The following is a 22,403-nucleotide window of genomic DNA, read 5'->3' as shown; positions in this document are numbered from 1 at the left end:
TTATTTTATTTTATTTTATTTTATTTTATTTTATTTTATTTTATTTTATTTTATTTTATTTTATTTTATTTTATTTTATTTTATTTTATTTTATTTTATTTTATTTTATTTTATTTTATTTTATTTTATTTTATTTTATTTTATTTTATTTTATTTTATTTTATTTTATTTTATTTTATTTTATTTTATTTTATTTTATTTTATTTTATTTTATTTTATTTTATTTTATTTTATTTTATTTTATTTTATTTTATTTTATTTTATTTTATTTTATTTTATTTTATTTTATTTTATTTTATTTTATTTTATTTTATTTTATTTTATTTTATTTTATTTTATTTTATTTTGTTTTATTTTATTTTATTTTATTTTATTTTATTTTATTTTATTTTATTTTATTTTATTTTATTACCAAAACATTGCTTCCTTAGAACAGTGGTATGCTCCAAGAACATTTTAACACTTTCAAACACATTCCTATTTATCTAATTCCCTTTTTCACCCTCCTTCTTCTTGCAGATAAACCCATTTGTCGTGCCGATCAAAAGAAAATCTATGGCGTTGCCCGCAATGAAGCCGCAGAAATTTTATGTGAGGTCGATGCATTTCCACCGCCAGAAAATTTCAAGTGGTCATTTAATAATACGGCTGAAACCTTTGATATGCCACAAAGCGGTTTTCGAGCACACTCAGCCCAAGGATCCACTTTGACATATACTCCAGTAAAGGTAAGTCTGAATTGAGGATATTTGAGAACAACAAAAGTGTGGATAAACTGTGGAACAAAAGTTAGTAACACACCTACACATATGTTAAAATAGAGGCGGAACATCAAATTATATACGTGTAAATATTTCTTCTAAAAATTAGAAACATTTTAAAATAATTATAGTAATTAGAATGAATAGGATTGGAATGGCAACATGCCATTAAAATTTTAAACAAATAACAGAAAGTATATATTGTTAAAGTTATTAAGAATAATACATATTATTATTAATATTTTCCTGACAAACTTTAAATAAGAGAGTATTTATAAACGCTATGGAAAGTGGGGTGAAAAAGTAACAAATTATTAGTCGGCTTTGTCGACAGAAGTATACACTCAGCGTGAATTGGTGTGAATTGAAACGCCTTTTCCCAAAACACATATGTATTTAGGTGGTCTTCAGAATTTTGACCGTATGAGCTTCCCAACAAATATATGGATTAGGATAAAATCTCAGAAGTCTTGCGGGTGAATGGAGTCCATTTTGGAAGTGTATCTTATTTTGTGAGTTATTAGACCCGTTAGGCCCATTATATCATAACGCTGTAAACAGGATTCTCGCACAGACCCTTAACCGCACTTAAACAATGTTAATCCCTAAGGAATGGACCGATTGGGCCACTTTTGACTAACAACAACTAAGTTTGGACAAAATATTTCGAGATAGAAAGTTTGGAGAAAATGGGTTGCTCCGTTTATAAGATATTGCACTTACCATTTTAACGAATATTTTCGAACTTTTGTGGGGGAGGTACCGGAAGGAGTAAATCTATAAACACCATCTTTGAATTTCATCTAATATTCGAAGAAATATTACGATACGGAAAGTGTGGGCCAAAGCAGTATTAGGTTAAAGAGTTGCCGTGCGCATTAGTCACTTCACATGCTGGCTGTAGGGTTCTTTTTTGCAGTTTTCGGGTTATTTTCTCAAGCAGTATGGAGTTGCCATTGAAAAAACTTGTACTATCGTGATAGGGGCCTTGAGTACAACCTGTTGCAAGAAAAATCAAAACGATTCGAGAGAAGGTCCCAATCTGCACTTTTCCGAAATTTGGTGTGTGAGGTATTCGAAGGAGTTAATATCCCATATTCTAACCTGATCTATGTATGTCTCGTAGAAATATTACGATGTCCAAAGTATGGACCAAATCGGTTGCTACCTTCAAAAATTGTCGTGCGCACCATTTCAGCGAAAACTTTTGTGGGGTACCTCCTCCAAAGCAGTGGACCGATAATGCCCATCTTAGAAATTGATTTAACTTTGTGCAAAATATTATGATTGCCAAATGTTGGATTGGGTGCCACCGTGGTGCAATGGTATGCACACCCGCCTTGCACACATAAGGTCGTGGGTTGGATTCCCCGGCCAGGCAACATCAAAACACTTTTCAACGGTGGCAAAATCCCCCTCAGTAATGTTGGCGACATTTCTTGAGTACTTCAGCCATGTAAAACTTCTCTACAAAAGTGGTGTCTTAAACAGGCCGTTTGGACTCGGCGATAAACTTTTGGTCCCATATCATTGAGCTAATATTAATCGGGGTGCACTCATTGATATGAGAGAAGTCTCCCTTGTCCCTTATGGGATGTTTGTGGAACAATTATATATATAAATTTTGGATTGAATCGGTTTATCCGCTCGAGAGTTACCGCGCACTCCATCTTCAACACATTGTGCTATAGCGGGTTTTTGCAGCTTTTAGGCCATTTTCCCAGGAAGTATAGACTTGCCCCTGAAAAAATTTGCACTGTCGTAATGGGGGCAGTGAATACAAGTTGTTACAACAAAAATCCAAAGGATTCAAGAGAAGGTCTTAAACTATACTTTTCCGGAATTTTGTGTGGGAGGTGTCGGGAGTGGGAGTGAGTCGATATAGTCCATATTCGAACTTTATCTATGTCTGGTAGAAATATTACGATGTGCAAAGTATGGACCAAATCGGTTACTCCCTTCGATGTTTTAACATTCGTGGGGGAGGTACCGGAAGGAGTGGACTGATATGACCATCTTCGAACTTAAACTAGGTTTGGACAAACTACAAACGATACCCAAAATTTGAACCAAATCGGTTGATTTGTTCGAGAGTTATAGTGCGAACAAGGCAGCCAGACGCACAGGCAGACGGACGGACATGGTAAAATCAACTCCAAATTGTCTGAAACGGATTTCAACCGATTATACTTGGGGTCTAAAACCATTAGTTATACAACATGGGTTGATTGTTGTTGGTTGGAAGCTCCGTTCGAGATCGGGACTCAACAACACCTTTTTTGTTCGCATATTGGCAATGTTCCGATGATGGTAAACTGTTCCGATGATGGTAAACTGTTCCGATGATGGTAAACTTCATTATTCGGTGTTGGGATGCGTAGCTGCTCTGGAATTTGACGATTCGCAGTTCAGTAGTAGACGATTTGACGATGATTGGGAAGTTGATTATTCTTTGTTCGGGTATGGATACCCAATGTTCGTGCTGTGAATATTCGGGAAGTCGGCGATTTAGTATCCGGTTGTGATGGTTCGGCCATCCGGCATTTCACTGTTCGTAACGCGGATGTTCGGCCACTAGTGGCTAGTGTTATTGTTACTAGTTTGTGCTAATGCTACGAGCTAACCTCCAAAACATGATACAAGTACTGACTAGTGAAAAAGTACCTGATGGCGGAGTGGAACAACACCCAAAGATGGAGTTTAGCAATGTCACAAACTAAAGTATATTAATAATCCGGAAGACCTTCCATAGACAAAAGACCTCATGAGAGACATCTATAGCCAGTAATTTTCCAGAATGGCTTCTATACACAAGAACCCTTCTAAAGGCAGGAGGTTTACAAAGAGGCACCTTAAGACGGAATGTTCGTTGATCCTATAAAGACAGATGACCTTATGAAGATCGTCTATAGAAATAAGACCTCCTGACGGTCTTCTATAGACAGGAGACCCCCTGAAGGTCTTCTGCAGACAGAAGACCTCCTAAAAACTGAATATAAGCAGAAGGTCTTCTTTACAGGTAGAATATTTTCTGAAGGTCTCCTTCAAACAGAAGAATTCTCGAAGGTCTTCTATAGAAAGAAGGCTTCCTAAATTCCTTCTGCAAACAGAAGACCTCCTATCTATAGGCAAAAACTCTTCTGGCAGAACAACTCTTGATGGCATTCTTTGGACAGAATACCCCTTCATTTTCTTTTTTAAACAAAAGACTTCATCTACAGGCAGATAGAATTCTAAAGAAAGGGCGCCTTCTAAAAGGTTCCTGAAGGTATTTTATAGACAAAAGACATTTTAAAGACGTTTTAAAGCAAAAGGCAATACGAAAGTCTTAAATAAACAGAAGACTATACAAAGGTCTTGTGTTGACAGAGGACTTTGTGAATGTCTTCTATAAAAACACGCTCTCCTGAAAGTCTGCTACAGACAGAAGACTTCCTAAACGACTTAATGGATGGCTGACCTCTTGATAGACTGCTATAAACAGATGATCTCCTTAACATCTTCTACAGACAGAAGACTTCCTTAAGGTATTGTACCAACGGAACACCTCATGAAGACAGAAAATCTCCATAAAGTCGTATTTAGATCGAAGTCCTTCTGAGGGTCTTCTATAGACAGAAAAGACCTTCTGTAGATCATCAATAGACAGGAGACACCCAGAAGGTCATGTATAGACCATACACTTCTGAAAAATACTCTATAGATGGTAGACTTCATAAGGTTCTTCTATAGACAGAAGGTCTCCTATGAACAGAAGACGTTCTAAAATTACTAAAATAGTTAAAGGTAGATAGCCTTCTGAAGGTCTTCAAAAGACAGAAACGTTTACTGAAGGTATTTTATAGACAAAAGACATTTTAAAGGCGTTCTAAAAGCAGAAGACCTTCTGAAGGCATTCTATAGGAAGAATAACTCATAAAGGTCTTCTTCAGGGAGAAGCCCTTTTAATGGTTTTCTACAAACTAAAGGTCGTCTTTTGCAGAAAATCTTCCAAAAGCCTTTAAATGCAGATGGCCTTCTGAAGGTCTTCAAAGGCAGAGAAATTTCTATATACATCCTAAAGATCTTCTGTAAACAGAATACCTGCTGGTCCTGATATCTTATTAACACCTTTGAAGACAAATGGCCTCCTGAAGGACTTCAAAAATCTGAAAAGTGTACATAGACCTCACGAAGTTAAGTTAGAAGGTCTTCTGTAGTTAAAACGTATTTTATGGACGGAAAGCATCCTCAAGGTGTTATGTGAATGTAAAATTTTGATTGCCCTCTATAGAGAGCTTTTAAAGGTATTCCATTTACAGATGGTCTTTTATAACAGAAGACCTTCTGAAGGTCTTCTATGTACAGAGGACTTCCAGAGACATCTACCGACATACAATTTAGAGCCAATCTAGCCATGAGATCTTCTGTAGTTGGAAACCCCTCTGATGGTCTTCTGTAGACGAAAAACATCCTCAAGATTGTCTGTGTATGTAAACATTTCTACAGAAGACCTCCGGAGGGTCCACTTTAGCGACCTTCTAATATTCTTTTACTTACAGAAGAGCTCCTGAAGGTCTCTTATATATAGACATACAATGTGGAGTCGATCTAGTCATGTCTGAGCGGTTTACTGTCCGGCATGATGGACGTCTGTTATTAGAAAACCCTTCTATGAACGGAAGACCTCCTGAAATGTCTACAGACATACAGTTTTGGAGTTGATCTAACTATGTCCGATAGTTCTTTTGTCTGGCTGGCTGGTTAGCACCATAACTCTCGAAGGGATTAATCCATTATTGCAGCTTATATATATTTTTTTCATGACAAGTCCATAATTCCTGGGATAAAGGCCCAAAAACCTTAACACCGGTCACCAAATAAAATGTTTGCTGTGTATTCAAATTGTGTTTACGGTTTTGTCTAAACGTTGCACATCGAAGTATTTCTTTCGAACTTATATAAGGTTGGAATCCATACGATCCTTCGATACCGACAAAAATCGGTAAAATTAATTACTTTTGAAGATGAAAGCCCTTGGTGAGTATATTAAGAATCCCAAAGGACAGATCCGCTGTGAGTCGAACTTCCGCGTTATGCCGTGATGAAGTTTTTGCTAGAGACCCTGCAAGCCGCCAGGAATTAGCGTTATATATGTGTTCACTGTTGCTTTAGCTTATTTTTGAGATGACATGTCTTCAGTCGATTCGAATGAGGATTATTTTCGTAGAGCATTTCGACCCTCTAACTCGCTTCCTTCAATGTCCTTTTCGTCCTTTATTTTAAGATCCGTTATTAAAGTACCAAAAGATGATGTTTTTCGAAATAGTCTGCAAAAATGTTGCTCGGACAATTTTAGGTACGGCTCTCATTGACAACTTATCGATTGTGTCGCGTTTTTGTGGTCGTTTTGTGAATTTACCCTGTTTTTGTTCAGAAAAAGACTATATTTTGTTTTTTGAATTTTTTGTTACAGAACATACAAAAACAAAAAACATATTTTTTTCTGAGCAAACAGGGATAAATGTCAAAAATGACTATAAAAACGCGACAAAATTGATTAGTTGTCAATGAGAGCCATACCTAAAATTTTCTGAGCGACATTTTTGCAGAACATTTCGTCATCTAGTGGTACTTTTATAGCGGCTCTTAAAACAATGGACGAAAAGGATATTGAAGGAAGCGAGTTAGAAGGTCGAAGTGCTCTACGAAAATAATCCTCATTCGATTCGACTGAAGACATGTCATCTCAAAAATAAGCTAAAGCAACAGTGAACAAAGATATAACGGTAATTCCTGGCGGCTTGCAGGGTCTCTAGCAAAAACTTCATCACGGCATAACGCGGAAGTTCGACTCACGGCGGATGTGTCCTTCGGGGTTCTTAATATGCTCTCCAAGGCCCAAGAGGAATTTTCCGTGCCCCAGACTTTCACCTCCATTTTGTTGCCCAGTGTAATTAGCGTGAGTACCAACAGCTTCAAGGGGACATAATTGTTTAAAACTGCTATTCGTTGTGATGTCAACGATATAAGCTATTTTTAGAGACCCTCAAAGATCCGAACACATTCTCTGTCAAAAATTAAAAGCTGTTTTTTATTAAACTAGAATAGAAGATTATATTCGAATAGGCAGTGTCGGATCTGTTCAAAGTAAATTTACGTTCACAACTTCTGGTATTGGTTTTTTATGTTCATAGATTGAGGGTATATAGCTAGCGGTAGGCCACGCTGACCGATTTATTGTATTTGTTTTGTTCAAAATTTTAATACAATAATATACATTTTATTATATATTTTTCTAAAATTTTTCTTTGTTTATTTATTTAATAAAAAAGTTTAAATGTTGTATAAAATGAATAAAATTAGTCAGGCGAAAAAAGTCTGCACTAAAATATCCTGAGGCAACAAATTAGTTCAAATTAGTAACTCCACACTATAATTGTTCCCCACAACCCCTGCCCCTAAAACTACTTACAAAAACATCACATATCCATTTAGTGCTCATAAAAAGTTTACCTGTGTGTGTGTGTTTTTTTTTTAATTATGCAAACGGCGATTTTGCCCATGGATATGTGCATTCAAATATCTGTATGTATGTGTGTGCATTCCATTAAAATAAACTTCATAAAATTTTATGCATTCCCATTTCAGTAATTGCAACTAGAAATTACTCCATTTGCTGTTGGTTTTATTTTCCGATTTGTTGTTGTTTTATGTTAGTTAGCCAAAAAAGTCTGCAAAAACAGCACTCAACACCCAAAATACCATTGACGTTTTTTTTGAATAGGTTAAAAGTTAAATTTTCTATGGCATAGCATTTACCTAGCCATTCTATGTTAGGTTTTAGTACAATTCCCATTTGAAGGTCCAATGAACTGTTTGCTGTTGTCCATGTCTCGTGTGAGTTTTGTGCGGTTTTTTGCAATGACAGAAGTAAGCATAATTGGAAAATTTCCGTTGATATCTGAGTAGGGGAGCGGTATGGTCAATGGGGGAAGATCACAAATTTCAGGGAAAAGTTAAAAATAAAGAGGGAAAAATTAAAAAAAAAAATAAATCTTTATATATAAAACTCAATTGTCGTTTGTTGGTAATTGAATCAGTTGAAAACGGCTGGAGCGATTTGGATAATTTTTTGTGGAAATGTTAGTCATAGTCCAGTTTAGGTTTTTATGCAAAGAAAAATTGGCCACACCCACTTTTCCGCCCACTTTTATAAATATGTTATATCTACGAAACTACTCAACAGATTTTCCTGAAATTTTCAGGGAACGTAGAGTGATGGCCCCCTGTTGAAATAGGCTACACATTTGGTTGAATTTCGGATCGGGCGGGGTACCTCCCCTATGCCCTATTTTTGTAAAAATGCAATATTTGCAACAATTACAAATGTATCGCTTTGAAAATTAATTTCCGAGTCAATGGCGATTGTGTCTCCGACCTTACGTGCTTATTTGTGGCATTAAGACTGGACAACGCCCACTTTTTTAAATATGTTATATCTACGAAACTACTGTATCGATTTTCCTGAAACTTTCAGCGAATGTACAGGGTTGGTCCCCGATAAAAATAGGCTACATATTTTTTGACTTTCGGATCGGGTGGGTACTTCCCCTATGCCCTATTTTTGTAAAAATGCAATATTTGCAACAAATACGAATGTATCGGTTTCGGAACTTATTTGCGAGTCAATGGTGATTGTGTCTCAACTTTACGTACTTATTTTGGGACTTAAGATTCGACCACGCTCACTTTCTAATTAGGTTATATCTACAAAACTACTGAAGGGATTTTCAAGGAAATCGCGATCTGTCTAAACTTTTAAATCTTTAAAAATAAAAATCAAATGTCGTTCGTTGGTCATGGCATCAGTTGAGAACGGCTGGACCGATTTCGATATTTTTTTTTTTTTTTGCAAAGAAAATGTACGCCCACTTTTTTCAATTTTTAATTTTTATCATTTCTACAAAAACTACTGAACCGATTTTCCTGAAATTGCCAGGGAATGTACAAGGATGGCCCCGCTTACAATAGGCTACAAATTCAGTTGAATTTCGGAAGGGGCGGGGTACTTCCCCTATACCCTACTTTTTTAAAAATGTTATATTTACAATAATTACGAATGTATCTATTTCGGAAGACCTTACCCACTTTTATAGGATCCAATGACTTGACCACGCCCACTTTTTAAAATATGTTACACCTACAAAACTACTGAACCGATTTTCCTGAAAATGTCGAGGAATATACGGGCATATTTTCTTGAATTTTGAAGGGGGCATATTTGAAAAAAAAAAACGTCTTACCTTTATGAATAAAAATCAAATGCTGTCATAACTCAACTTAGGTTTTTTGGAAAGAAAAGTTTACCACGCCCCCCGAAAACAGGTTACATATTTTATTGAATTCCAGAGGGAGCGGGGTACCTCCCCTATGTGATATTTTTAAAAAACGTTATATATGCAACAATTATGCATGTATCGGATTAAAAATTTACGGATTAATCTACAATCTAGGTACTTCTTTAGGGCCTATAGGTCCGACCACGCCTGTTTTTATTAATATGTCATAACTCTAAGGGATTTCCATAAAATTTGCGACAAAAGCTCAATGTTTGCCGTTGTTATGTATATATTATGAATTTCGGAAGAGGTGGGGTACCTTCCCCATGCCTTTCTGTTAAACGCTATATATAAGCCAAATAAATGTATGATTATATCGGTTTCAGCATACATTTTGGTAGGCAATGAAGTTGTGTGCACCCTAGGTACATATTTGGAGCCAAAATACCGGACCAGACCTACTTTTTTTAATATGTTATATCTTGAAAACTGATGACCACGCCCACTCTTTTCAAAACATTATTTTTCCAAAACTACTGAACCTAATATTCAGAAAATGTTCAGGAATGTCCCGTGGTCCAAAATGCTATATATTTGTAGACGAATTTCGGGGCCTATTACTTTATAATCGCTATATTTGCTAAACTTATGAATGCATCGGGTTGCAAATTAGTTTTCGAGACAACGGTGGTTGCGCCCCCGATCAAGAAAAACTATATATTCACAAATTTCCTTAAATGGTGAGGTTCAACGGTCCATCAGCCATGAAAAGTTTAAAAAAAAACGGAAGAATTCGATTTAACCACTTTTTAACCTTTAAAATTAGATCGATTTAGGATAAAGACAGGGGCATGGACATGGACGATAATAAATCCTAAAAAGCATAAATTGGCGAAAAATTCCGAAAAAGTCGGTAAGAGAAAAGAAAGGTTACAGACAAAAAATCCTTCTCGGTTTGACAATAGACCGAAGAAGTGAGGTAGAAAATACCTATTTTTTGAATTTTCAAGCATAAAGTCGATAAAAAGTTGTCATTAAAACTCATTACGACGGGCTAGCAACGCGGACCGGGGTCTGCTAGTATATATATATATTTTTTGTTAATAAAATGTCAACAAACAGATTTTATGGATCCATTAGAGGAAAGGTGTTTCGTTAAAAGTGTTTAAAATCACTCTAGGAATTTTGATGTTATTTACTCTAATTTTCTCACTTCCCACTACTTTTCCCACTTTAGTCATACTCATATGTCACCTCCAAATCTTCATATACCCCTCACAATGGGGTCATTTTGACTGCATCCCTCAAAATGTAAGCAAAGAGAGAAAAAACAATGCAAAGAATGTTGGAAAAACTTTTAATATTAGCAACTGGCTTGGGTGGCACGGCTTGGCTTGACTAGTTTGACGAACAAAAGCATGAAAATGTATAAAGTAGGCAGTTGGCAGGATTTGCGCTCTAAAACAACCAGGCCAGTTACTAACGAAAAAAACGGGCACATAGTAATGTCAGCATTTGTTGCGGTCATAAAAGTGTTGTTGATTTTCCATTTTTATGTCAGACCTTACAAATGAAATTTTAGCCTAAAATTACAGGGATGTGTAATGGCATGTCCCAGGAAATAATACGGAAACTGTGAAAGAAAACTAACTGAAAATCAGTCAATGATCAATTGATCAACAAAGCCTAAGAAAAAAGGCCTAAGCTATGATCTTCAAAATTTCTCATAAGGGTAACTGTGGGCGTGAAAGTGATAAGTTCGTCCCTGATGGTTACGAAAAAGCCATGTCTACATCTTGAAATTATCCTTGATATTTAATTTTGAGGTGCTCTATCTGTTACAGCTTTGATTTCGGTACAAAAGAGGGCAGGCCATGTTCCGTTTGGAAAATGGCTGGCCTATCAAATTTCCCTTCTTTCAGGTGCAAAAAATGTCATATAATATTTGATTTGCTAAAATGTCATAAAATACAAGTGATTTTTTTTCAGCAAAATGCAGTGGTAAGCATGCTTGCTATACCTGGATTGCCTGGATTCAATTCTTAGGCCAGACAACATCAAAAAATGTCAACGGTGGCAAAAAACCTTTAGCGTAATGTTGGCTTACATTTTCTTAGTATTTTAGCCGCACTAAGCGTCTCTACAAATGGTGTCGCACAGTGTCACAGCAGCGGCCAGAAATTGCGAAACCCAAGTACATCGGAGTACAGATATATTGATGGGAGTCGATAGAAAACATTCCAGTTAGAAGGTTATTTTTTTAATTTTGATATTGGTACGTCGAGTAGTTTTGTCTATAAGAAGATTCAAATCGGATAAACAATATATATTATTTTCAAATATTTCAATATTTAAAGTCACCATAACGACTTTTCATATGTTTTTGTGGGCTTATTACGTACCCAATAATATTTTCATTATACGAGCGAATTTTAAAAATATCAATTTTTTAAAAAAAAAGGTTGAACAGTCAAAATATTATTTAAAAAAATTGGCAGTTTTTGAAAACTAATCGATCAAAAATCTTTTTAAGGAAAATTCTTTTTTTATTTCTGATGTATTCAATAAGCCCACACAAATGTATGAAGACTGAACAGCAAATTTCAGTTATTGCGGGTGGATAATGTGGCTTAAACCTTCAAAATTTTATTTAATTCTGATGTATTAAATAAGCCCACACAAATATATAAAGACTGAACAGCAAATTTCAGTTATTTCGGGTGGATAATGTGGCTTAAACCTTCAAAATTTTATTTAATTCTGATGTATTCAATAAGCCCACACAAATATATAAAGACTGAACAGCAAATTTCAGTCATTTCGGGTGGATAATGTGGCTTAAACCTTAAACATACCGAAAGTCGGGCTGTACCGTTCCATGGGGGCTATATCAAAACGTGGACCAATACCAACAATTCTCTGTAGGAATTGATCACATCCCTGGCCAAGACTAAATACCAAATATCAGCTACTTCGGTTGGATAAAGTGGCTAGAACCTTCAAAATACCGAAAATCGGGCGGTGCCGTTCTATGCGACTATATCAAAACGTGGACCTATGCTCATAATTTTTATCAGAATGCAATGCAAAAATTCAGTCAATTTGGCCAAAAATCTTAGGTAAAATCTTTAAAATACCGAAAATTGGGAGGTGCCGTTATATGGGGGCTACACCAAAACGTGGACCGACCTTCCCAATTTTTTGCCCTCGACATTGTCGGCCAGCAATAAGTACTTGTATTAAAATTCATCTACCTACCGCAACTCCTTCTATTTTTGGACACGGGTTTATATGAACTTGCGGCATAGTGTGTCGTTAGAACCGTATTTCGGATTACTTTTTATTTATTTTATTTTATTTTAGTTTTATTTTTATTTTTATTTTATTTTATTTTATTTTATTTTATTTTATTTTATTTTATTTTATTTTATTTTATTTTATTTTATTTTATTTTATTTTATTTTATTTTATTTTATTTTATTTTATTTTATTTTATTTTATTTTATTTTATTTTATTTTATTTTATTTTATTTTATTTTATTTTATTTTATTTTATTTTATTTTATTTTATTTTATTTTATTTTATTTTATTTTATTTTATTTTATTTTATTTTATTTTATTTTATTTTATTTTATTTTATTTTATTTTATTTTATTTTATTTTATTTTATTTTATTTTATTTTATTTTATTTTATTTTATTTTATTTTATTTTATTTTATTTTATTTTATTTTATTTTATTTTATTTTATTTTATTTTATTTTATTTTATTTTATTTTATTTTATTTTATTTTATTTTATTTTATTTTATTTTATTTTATTTTATTTTATTTTATTTTATTTTATTTTATTTTATTTTATTTTATTTTATTTTATTTTATTTTATTTTATTTTATTTTATTTTATTTTATTTTATTTTATTTTATTTTATTTTATTTTATTTTATTTTATTTTATTTTATTTTATTTTATTTTATTTTATTTTATTTTATTTTATTTTATTTTATTTTATTTTATTTTATTTTATTTTATTTTATTTTATTTTATTTTATTTTATTTTATTTTATTTTATTTTATTTTATTTTATTTTATTTTATTTTATTTTATTTTATTTTATTTTATTTTATTTTATTTTATTTTATTTTATTTTATTTTATTTTATTTTATTTTATTTTATTTTATTTTATTTTATTTTATTTTATTTTATTTTATTTTATTTTATTTTATTTTATTTTATTTTATTTTATTTTATTTTATTTTATTTTATTTTATTTTATTTTATTTTATTTTATTTTATTTTATTTTATTTTATTTTATTTTATTTTATTTTATTTTATTTTATTTTATTTTATTTTATTTTATTTTATTTTATTTTATTTTATTTTATTTTATTTTATTTTATTTTATTTTATTTTATTTTATTTTATTTTATTTTATTTTATTTTATTTTATTTTATTTTATTTTATTTTATTTTATTTTATTTTATTTTATTTTATTTTATTTTATTTTATTTTATTTATTTATTTATTTATTTATTTATTTATTTATTTATTTATTTATTTATTTATTTATTTATTTATTTATTTATTTATTTATTTATTTATTTATTTATTTATTTATTTATTTATTTATTTATTTATTTATTTATTTATTTATTTATTTATTTATTTATTTATTTATTTATTTATTTATTTATTTATTTATTTATTTATTTATTTATTTATTTATTTATTTATTTATTTATTTATTTATTTATTTATTTATTTATTTATTTATTTATTTATTTATTTATTTATTTATTTATTTATTTATTTATTTATTTATTTATTTATTTATTTATTTATTTATTTATTTATTTATTTATTTATTTATTTATTTATTTATTTATTTATTTATTTATTTATTTATTTATTTATTTATTTATTTATTTATTTATTTATTTATTTATTTATTTATTTATTTATTTATTTATTTATTTATTTATTTATTTATTTATTTATTTATTTATTTATTTATTTATTTATTTATTTATTTATTTATTTATTTATTTATTTATTTATTTATTTATTTATTTATTTATTTATTTATTTATTTATTTATTTATTTATTTATTTATTTATTTATTTATTTATTTATTTATTTATTTATTTATTTATTTATTTATTTATTTATTTATTTATTTATTTATTTATTTATTTATTTATTTATTTATTTATTTATTTATTTATTTATTTATTTATTTATTTATTTATTTATTTATTTATTTATTTATTTATTTATTTATTTATTTATTTATTTATTTATTTATTTATTTATTTATTTATTTATTTATTTATTTATTTATTTATTTATTTATTTATTTATTTATTTATTTATTTATTTATTTATTTATTTATTTATTTATTTATTTATTTATTTATTTATTTATTTATTTATTTATTTATTTATTTATTTATTTATTTATTTATTTATTTATTTATTTATTTATTTATTTATTTATTTATTTATTTATTTATTTAGTTATTTAATTAATTATCAGGTAAGGAAATAGCTTTTTTTAATTCAAATAAATATATTTTATTTATGGACACCCTAAGAACAGAAGGTCTCGCAATAACACTTTGCCATTCACACATACATACACACACATACATTCCTGGCAAACATTGTCGCAAGTTAGTAAAGCGACCACCATTTCCGTTTTGTTTGATAACATTTTCGACTGCATAAATGTAGCTTGGCTACATACTTGTGCTCAAGTTAGCAGCATTTGTTTCACACACACCAATATACATGCACGTTATGTTCCAAAATCCAGTAGTGTGAGCAATTTGAAATCATTTCCAAGTGTAGTTTTACCAAGTAGTAGTTCTGCATTTGTTGCGATTGCCTCAATGTGGTTTTTATATTCGCAACTAGCTGGCTACTGTTACCACTATAACAACAACATGCATGTGTGTGTGTTGGTATGTATGTATAAACATAGTCCTTGATTTGTTCAACAAAATTCACTATAATCATTGTACATACTTTTAGGCTCACATAGATACTCAAAACAGCTGTCAAGCTAAAATGCCAGTGATTGTTTCTGTTTTTGCTTTCCCCTTTAGCTTAAATCTTTATTAGTTTTTTTTATAGCCATCCACAGAGATGTCAAATTTTTCGGCAATGGAGAATTTTTCGGCGCATTGTAACAAATATTCTATGTAGCACATTTACTGCAGAACGTGCAGTAGTGACTCGGAGAAATCTTCTACCAGGAGATGCCACAAAGTTCGATTGTTATGACACCCTCTAGATTCAAATACGCCACATATAGACATCGATAAAACGTAAAAAAAAATCATGTTCGAGGTTGCTCCGGGTTGAACCGTTTTTATTAGAGGCAAACTTCGCCGCGTCGTCGGAATACATCCCGTTAAAGACCATGAAACACCTCTAAGCGTGGATTTTTAAGGAAAATTGTTAAAGACCATGAAACACCTCTAAGCGTGGATTTTTAAGGAGAATTGTTAAAGACCATGAAACACCTCTAAGCGTGGATTTTTAAGGAGAATTATTAAAGACCATGAAAGCGTGGATTTTTAAGGAAAATTGTTAAAGACCATGAAACACCTCTAAGCGTGGATTTTTAAGTAACATTTTTAAAGACCATGAAACACCTCTAAGCGTGGATTTTTAAGGAGAATTGTTAAAGACTATGAAACACCTCAAAGCGTGGATTTTTAAGGAAAATTGTTAAAGACCATGAAACACCTCTAAGCGTGGATTTTTAAGGAAAAATTGTTAAAGACCATGAAACACCTCTAAGCGTGGATTTTTAAGGAGAATTGTTAAAGACTATGAAACACCTCAAAGCGTGGATTTTTAAGGAAAATTGTTAAAGACCATGAAACACCTCTAAGCGTGGATTTTTAAGGAAAAATTGTTAAAGACCATGAAACACCTCTAAGCGTGGATTTTTAAGGAGAATTGTTAAAGACAGTGAAACACCTCTAAGCGTGGATTTTTAAGGAGAATTGTTAAAGACAGTGAAACACCTCTAAGCGTGGATTTTTAAGGAGAATTGTTAAAGACCATGAAACACCCCTAAGCGTGGATTTTTAAGGAGAAATTGTTAAGGACCATGAAACACCTCTAAGCGAGGATTTTTAAGGAGAAATTTTTAAGGACCATGAAACACCTCCTAGCGTGGATTTTTAAGGAGAAAATTTTAAGGACCATGTAACACCTCTTAGCTTGGGTTTTTAAGGAGAAATTTTTAAGGACCATGAAACACCTCTAAGCGTGGATTTTTAAGGAAAAATTGTGAAGGACTATGAAACACCTCTAAGCGTGGATTTTTAAGGAGAAATTGTTAAGGACCATGAAACACCTCTAAGCGTGGATTTTTAAGGTAAAATTGTTAAGGACCATGAAACATCTCTAAGCGTGGATTTTTAAGGTAAAATTGTTAAGGACCATGAAACATCTCTAAGCGTGGATTTTTAAGGAGAAATTGTTAAGGATGTCTACGCGTGGATTTTTAAGGAAAAATCGTTAAGGACCATGAAACACATCTAAGCCTGGATTTTTAAGGAAAAATTGTTAAGGACCCTGAAACACCTCTAAGCGTGGATTTTTAAGGAAAAATTGTTAAGGACCCTGAAACACCTCTAAGCGTGGATTTTTAAGGAAAAGTTTTAAGGACCATGAAACACCTCTAAGCGTGGATTTTTAAGGAAAAGTTTTAAGGACCATGAAACACCTCTAAGCGTGGATTTTTAAGGAAACATTTTTAAGGACCATGAAACACCTCTAAGCTTGGATTTTTAAGGAAAAATTTTTAAGGACCATGAAACACCTCTAAGCGTGCATTCTTAAGAAAAATTGTTGAGGACCATGAAACACCTCTAAGCGTGGATTTTTAAGGAAAAATTGTTAAGGACCATGAAACACCTCTAAGCGTGGATTTTTAAGGAAAAATTGTTAAGGACCATGAAACACCTCTAAGCGTGGATTTTTAAGGAACAATTTTTAAGGACCATGAAACACCTCTAAGCGTGGATTTTTAAGGAAAAATTGTTAAGGACCATGAAACACCTCTAAGCGTGGATTTTTAAGGAAAAAATTTTAAGGACCATGAAACACCTCTAAGCGTGGATTTTTAAGGAAATTTTTTTAAGGACCATGAAACACCTCTAAGCGTGGATTTTTAAGGAAAAATTGTGAAAGACCCTGAAACACCTTTTCTAGAGAAATTGTTAAATACCATGAAGCACCTCTAAGCGTGGATTTTTAAGGGAAAATTGTTAAGGACCTTTACTCGTGGATTTTTAAGGAAAATTTTTAAAGACTTTTAAGCGTGGATTTTTAAGGAAAAATTGTTAAGGACCTTTAAGCGTGGATTTTTAAGGAAAAATTGTTAAGGACCTTTAAGCGTGGATTTTTAAGAAAAAATTTTAAGGACTTTTAAGCGTGGATTATTAAGGAAAAATTGTTAAGGGCCTTTACGCGTGGATTTTTAAGGAAAAATTGTTAAGGACCTCTACTCGTGGATTTTTAAGGAAAATTTGTTAAGGACCTCTACTCGTGGATTTTTAAGGAAAATTTGTTAAGGACCTCTACTCGTGGATTTTTGAGGAAAAATTGTTAAGGACCATGAAACGTCTACGCGTGGAGTTTTAAGGAGAAATTGTTAAGGACTAAGTGTGGATTTTTAAGGAGAAATTGTTAAGGACTAAGCGTGGATTTTTAAGGAGAAATTGTTAAGGACTAAGCGTGGATTTTTAAGGAGAAATTGTTAAGGACTGAGCGTGGATTTTTAACGAAAAATTGTTAAGGACCATGAAACACCTCTAAGCGTGGATTTTTAAGGAAAAATGGTTAAGGACCATGAAACACCTCAAGGCGTGGATTTTTAAGGAAAAATTGTTAAGGACTATGAAACACCTCTAAGCGTGGATTTTTAAGGAAAAATTGTTATGGACCATGAAATGGAAAAATTTGTAAGGAAAAATTGTTATGGACCATGAAACACCTCTACGCGTGGATTTTTAAGGAACAATTTGTAAGGGCCATGAAACACCTCTACGCTTGGATTTTTAAGGAAAAATTTTTAAGTACCATGAAACACCTGTAAGCTTGAATTTTTAAGGAAAAATTGTTATGGACCATGAAATGGAAAAATTTTTAAGAACCACAAAACACATATAGACTCTTAACAGATTTTGTCCAAATTTAGATCAAGTTTGACGATACGGTCTATTGGTCTACTCTTTCGGTCGGATACCTACCACACAACATTTTCTTAATTTTTCGCAAAAGTGTTTTAAAGCACTTCGTTTTGAATTTTTTGCAACAGTTTTTTTCTCGGCTTCATAATCTCACAACAGCTTCGAAAAACTCCGTCGGCATCAACAAAATGATTGATGTACACATCACGATATGTTAGGAAATGAGTGTGTCATGGAGACCCTGCACGTCGCAAAATTTCTTCACAAACGTACATAAAGTTCCAATAGGTCTATACGGCATAACTCATGACCATTTAACGGCTGTCCGACAATCATTTTGAAATTTTTTGCGGAGGAAAACCGTGTGGTCCTGTTTAAACAGTCGAATAATAAGGTCCACTGTTTACGATAAAACCCGGCAAATGTCTACAAATTTACGACAATGCTCTATTTTATTAAAATTAGGAATCTGTTTGTAGTACAGTCAATTCCTCCACTCCTGTCATTTTAACAGTCACCAAAGCCGACTGATTCGTATTTATTTGTTTCATGAGCCCATGAGGCTTCTTATGAACGTTAGTTGTTACGACAGATCGCCCATAAGCACAGCAGCGGTGCATGCAGTACCTTAGGCGCATTCCCCACGTGTATCCCTGTCACAGACATGAGGGCATTTTCCAACCCATCAAATACTTCAGGAAAGAAATCTATGATAATAGCAGGATATTTACTTGAAGACCACCCATATTCAATGTATGTAGGTGACTTTAGCGAAATTCCGATATGGATTGATCTCGAATTGACTAGGACCAGAGGAACTGCAAAATTTATTAAATTTTCCAGCTACACTTACCTGTCTGCCGATAGATGCGAAACCTGTTCTGTGTGAATTTGGGCACACACATGACACTTCCAGATAAATGAAATTTTACACAGATAAAAAATTTTTTGTTACACGAACAACAATGACATTTACTACATTATCGACCACTTTCCAGACCAAAACATTTTCTTACTGCTCATCACTGCACAAGTGTTGGTGAGAAAATTAATATTGACAAAATATATGTTTTTTTTTTTTATATTTTTTGCTGATCTACTTTTTTTCTAGAAGTAGGCGAAGGGGGAAGAAAATAGTTTTTGTTGCACATCACATGGTGTCATAAAATACAATTGTGGTAACACAATTTTTACAAGTTATTGTCATATTTAAGTCTACACGTTGTGGGGGTGGGAGGTGTTTGAAAAGAAATCGTTTGCAGATATTGTAAATGGGAAAAGAATAGTTGAAGTGCACATCAATTGTGTTAACGTAAAGTCTGTTGTCCATATTTATATCTTTAATTTATTTTTGTGAGATTTAAAGATTTTTATTAGTTGTATTATTTCTTTTGATTTGGCAAATGAATATTACCACAGTTGCAAATACATGTCCTTGTATCCGGTGTTATTTGTAAATCTCAGTTTCTATGTATTGTAATACCACAACCATGTATATGTGTGAGTGCATGCCTCCTATTTCTTCTCTACTATGCTCTCATCTTCTTGCATGACCACAACGTTGCCTTGGTTTACAAAACAAAAATCCATTTCTCATTTCAATTGATTGTGTGCCGGGAAAAAAATCCCTTCCGTTTTGTTGTCATATTTGCTGTTTCCGGTATCCGGTTAAAATCTGTATATGTATGAATAAATTGTGTGTTTGTAATGATAATAGTTGAACACATTCATTTATAAATTGTTGTATGAAAAACATAATGTGTTGAAGGAATGGAAGGATGGAAATTACCAGTAAAATGAAAATAAAGACTATTTATTTTATTTTTTTGCCCGACGTTTCGTTGGGATTTTCCCACATCTTCAGGGTTAATTTTTATTAATAAATAATCCATCGTCAGTTTTGAATTTAAATTTAGTTAATTGTAGATAATTAAGAAACGACACAGCAAATAAAATAAAAACAAATTTAAAAATAGGTGTAAATACCACAGCAGTCCTAATACTAACATCTGACGAAGGATTATTTATTAATAAAAATTACCCCTGAAGATGTTGGATAATCCCAACGAAACATCGGGTAAAAAAATGAAATAAATAGTCTTTATTTTCATTGACTAACGAACACCTTATAAAAATAAAAAATTAAAAAAAAAAATAATTTCAAAAATATGTTTAAACAATGATTTTTCTATTAATAATAATAGCTACAAAATAACATACGATACATTCTAATATATCACAACTATGCATGTGCCACACACCCGCTATAGAGAATGCGTAAAGAAAATAGAAAAGAAGTACAGAAAACATCTACAAATAATATAGTTTTAAAATTTTTTTTCTCATCCCTTGCAAGCAATTTCCGTTGCTGGATGTGACATTTCGACATTTTATGTAAAATATGTATTAGCACATACACACATACATACGTACATAGGACAGCCTTCATTTAAATACCTTTTCTCACATCCGCTGCTCACATCCAACACCACCTACAAATTTCTCTAAAAGAAAATCTTTTCAACACATTTGAGTTGAGGGACTTCGGAGGGAGCAGAAAAGAGAGACAAACAATGAGTGTTTGTGAAGTAATGCCATTAGTTGCTGAATGTTATTACAATTGGTGTTCTGTAACATATTTTATTTTTCTATGTTGGATGTTGAAATAAATATATGTACATATTTAAATGTATGGGTAACTGATGATAATGGTGAAAAGAAAAAGGCAACACCAACAACATAAATATGATGAACGAACGAACGTACTTACAAACGGATACATGTTGAACGGAAGTGACAAAATATTTTTCAATTTAATAGAAATATAAATTTTTGATAATATTTTCCATGAAGGTTGTAAAATATTTTTGGATCCAGAAGAAGAAGAGCATCAAAAAATGTTGTTATTTATATTAAATTTAAATTTTATTTCAAACGCACACACACTCTCGCCCCCACAGATATTTAGTGACAATATTTCAAAGAACTTAAAAACTGGAATTTAATTTCATGTTGTTCATTCGCTCCTGTAGCACCAAACAACCAAATATTACACTTCGTGTAAAATACACAGATTTTTAATTAAATTTTACAAAACCAAAAATGGAAAACATTATACATGACATTCTAAAAGATAAATGAAAAAAAAAAACAGGACAAAAACATTCATGTGATGCCTCGAGATAGAGTACACACAGGTTTTGGGAAAAATATTAATAACAATATCAATGGATTTCGAAATATTTAAGAGCAATAATCTCATATAGTTCGATTTGAAATTTAATATAAATTAAGCCTTAAATTTTAAATTGCATTTTATAAAAAATAATAATTAATTAAATAAATAAATAAATAAATAAATAAATAAATAAATAAATAAATAAATAAATAAATAAATAAATAAATAAATAAATAAATAAATAAATAAATAAATAAATAAATAAATAAATAAATAAATAAATAAATAAATAAATAAATAAATAAATAAATAAATAAATAAATAAATAAATAAATAAATAAATAAATAAATAAATAAATAAATAAATAAATAAATAAATAAATAAATAAATAAATAAATAAATAAATAAATAAATAAATAAATAAATAAATAAATAAATAAATAAATAAATAAATAAATAAATAAATAAATAAATAAATAAATAAATAAATAAATAAATAAATAAATAAATAAATAAATAAATAAATAAATAAATAAATAAATAAATAAATAAATAAATAAATAAATAAATAAATAAATAAATAAATAAATAAATAAATAAATAAATAAATAAATAAATAAATAAATAAATAAATAAATAAATAAATAAATAAATAAATAAATAAATAAATAAATAAATAAATAAATAAATAAATAAATAAATAAATAAATAAATAAATAAATAAATAAATAAATAAATAAATAAATAAATAAATAAATAAATAAATAAATAAATAAATAAATAAATAAATAAATAAATAAATAAATAAATAAATAAATAAATAAATAAATAAATAAATAAATAAATAAATAAATAAATAAATAAATAAATAAATAAATAAATAAATAAATAAATAAATAAATAAATAAATAAATAAATAAATAAATA

General features: G+C 30.4%; 1 protein-coding gene across 1 annotated transcript in view; it reads left to right on the top strand.

Moving 5' to 3' along the window:
* The window catches only part of side-VI (sidestep VI transmembrane protein), a 456,009-nt gene that overhangs the window by 362,343 nt on the left and 71,263 nt on the right, over positions 1–22,403 (top strand). Inside the window, 1 exon segment of the mRNA XM_073969507.1 lies at positions 520–728. Within this exon segment, the coding sequence (XP_073825608.1) occupies positions 520–728 (209 nt within the window).

Source organism: Musca autumnalis, unplaced genomic scaffold (genome assembly GCF_047663935.1).
Source record: "Musca autumnalis isolate F117 unplaced genomic scaffold, ASM4766393v1 scaffold_1, whole genome shotgun sequence".
In the NCBI taxonomy this organism is placed as follows: Eukaryota; Metazoa; Arthropoda; class Insecta; order Diptera; family Muscidae; genus Musca; species Musca autumnalis.
This window is presented reverse-complemented; position numbering and strand designations above follow the sequence as displayed.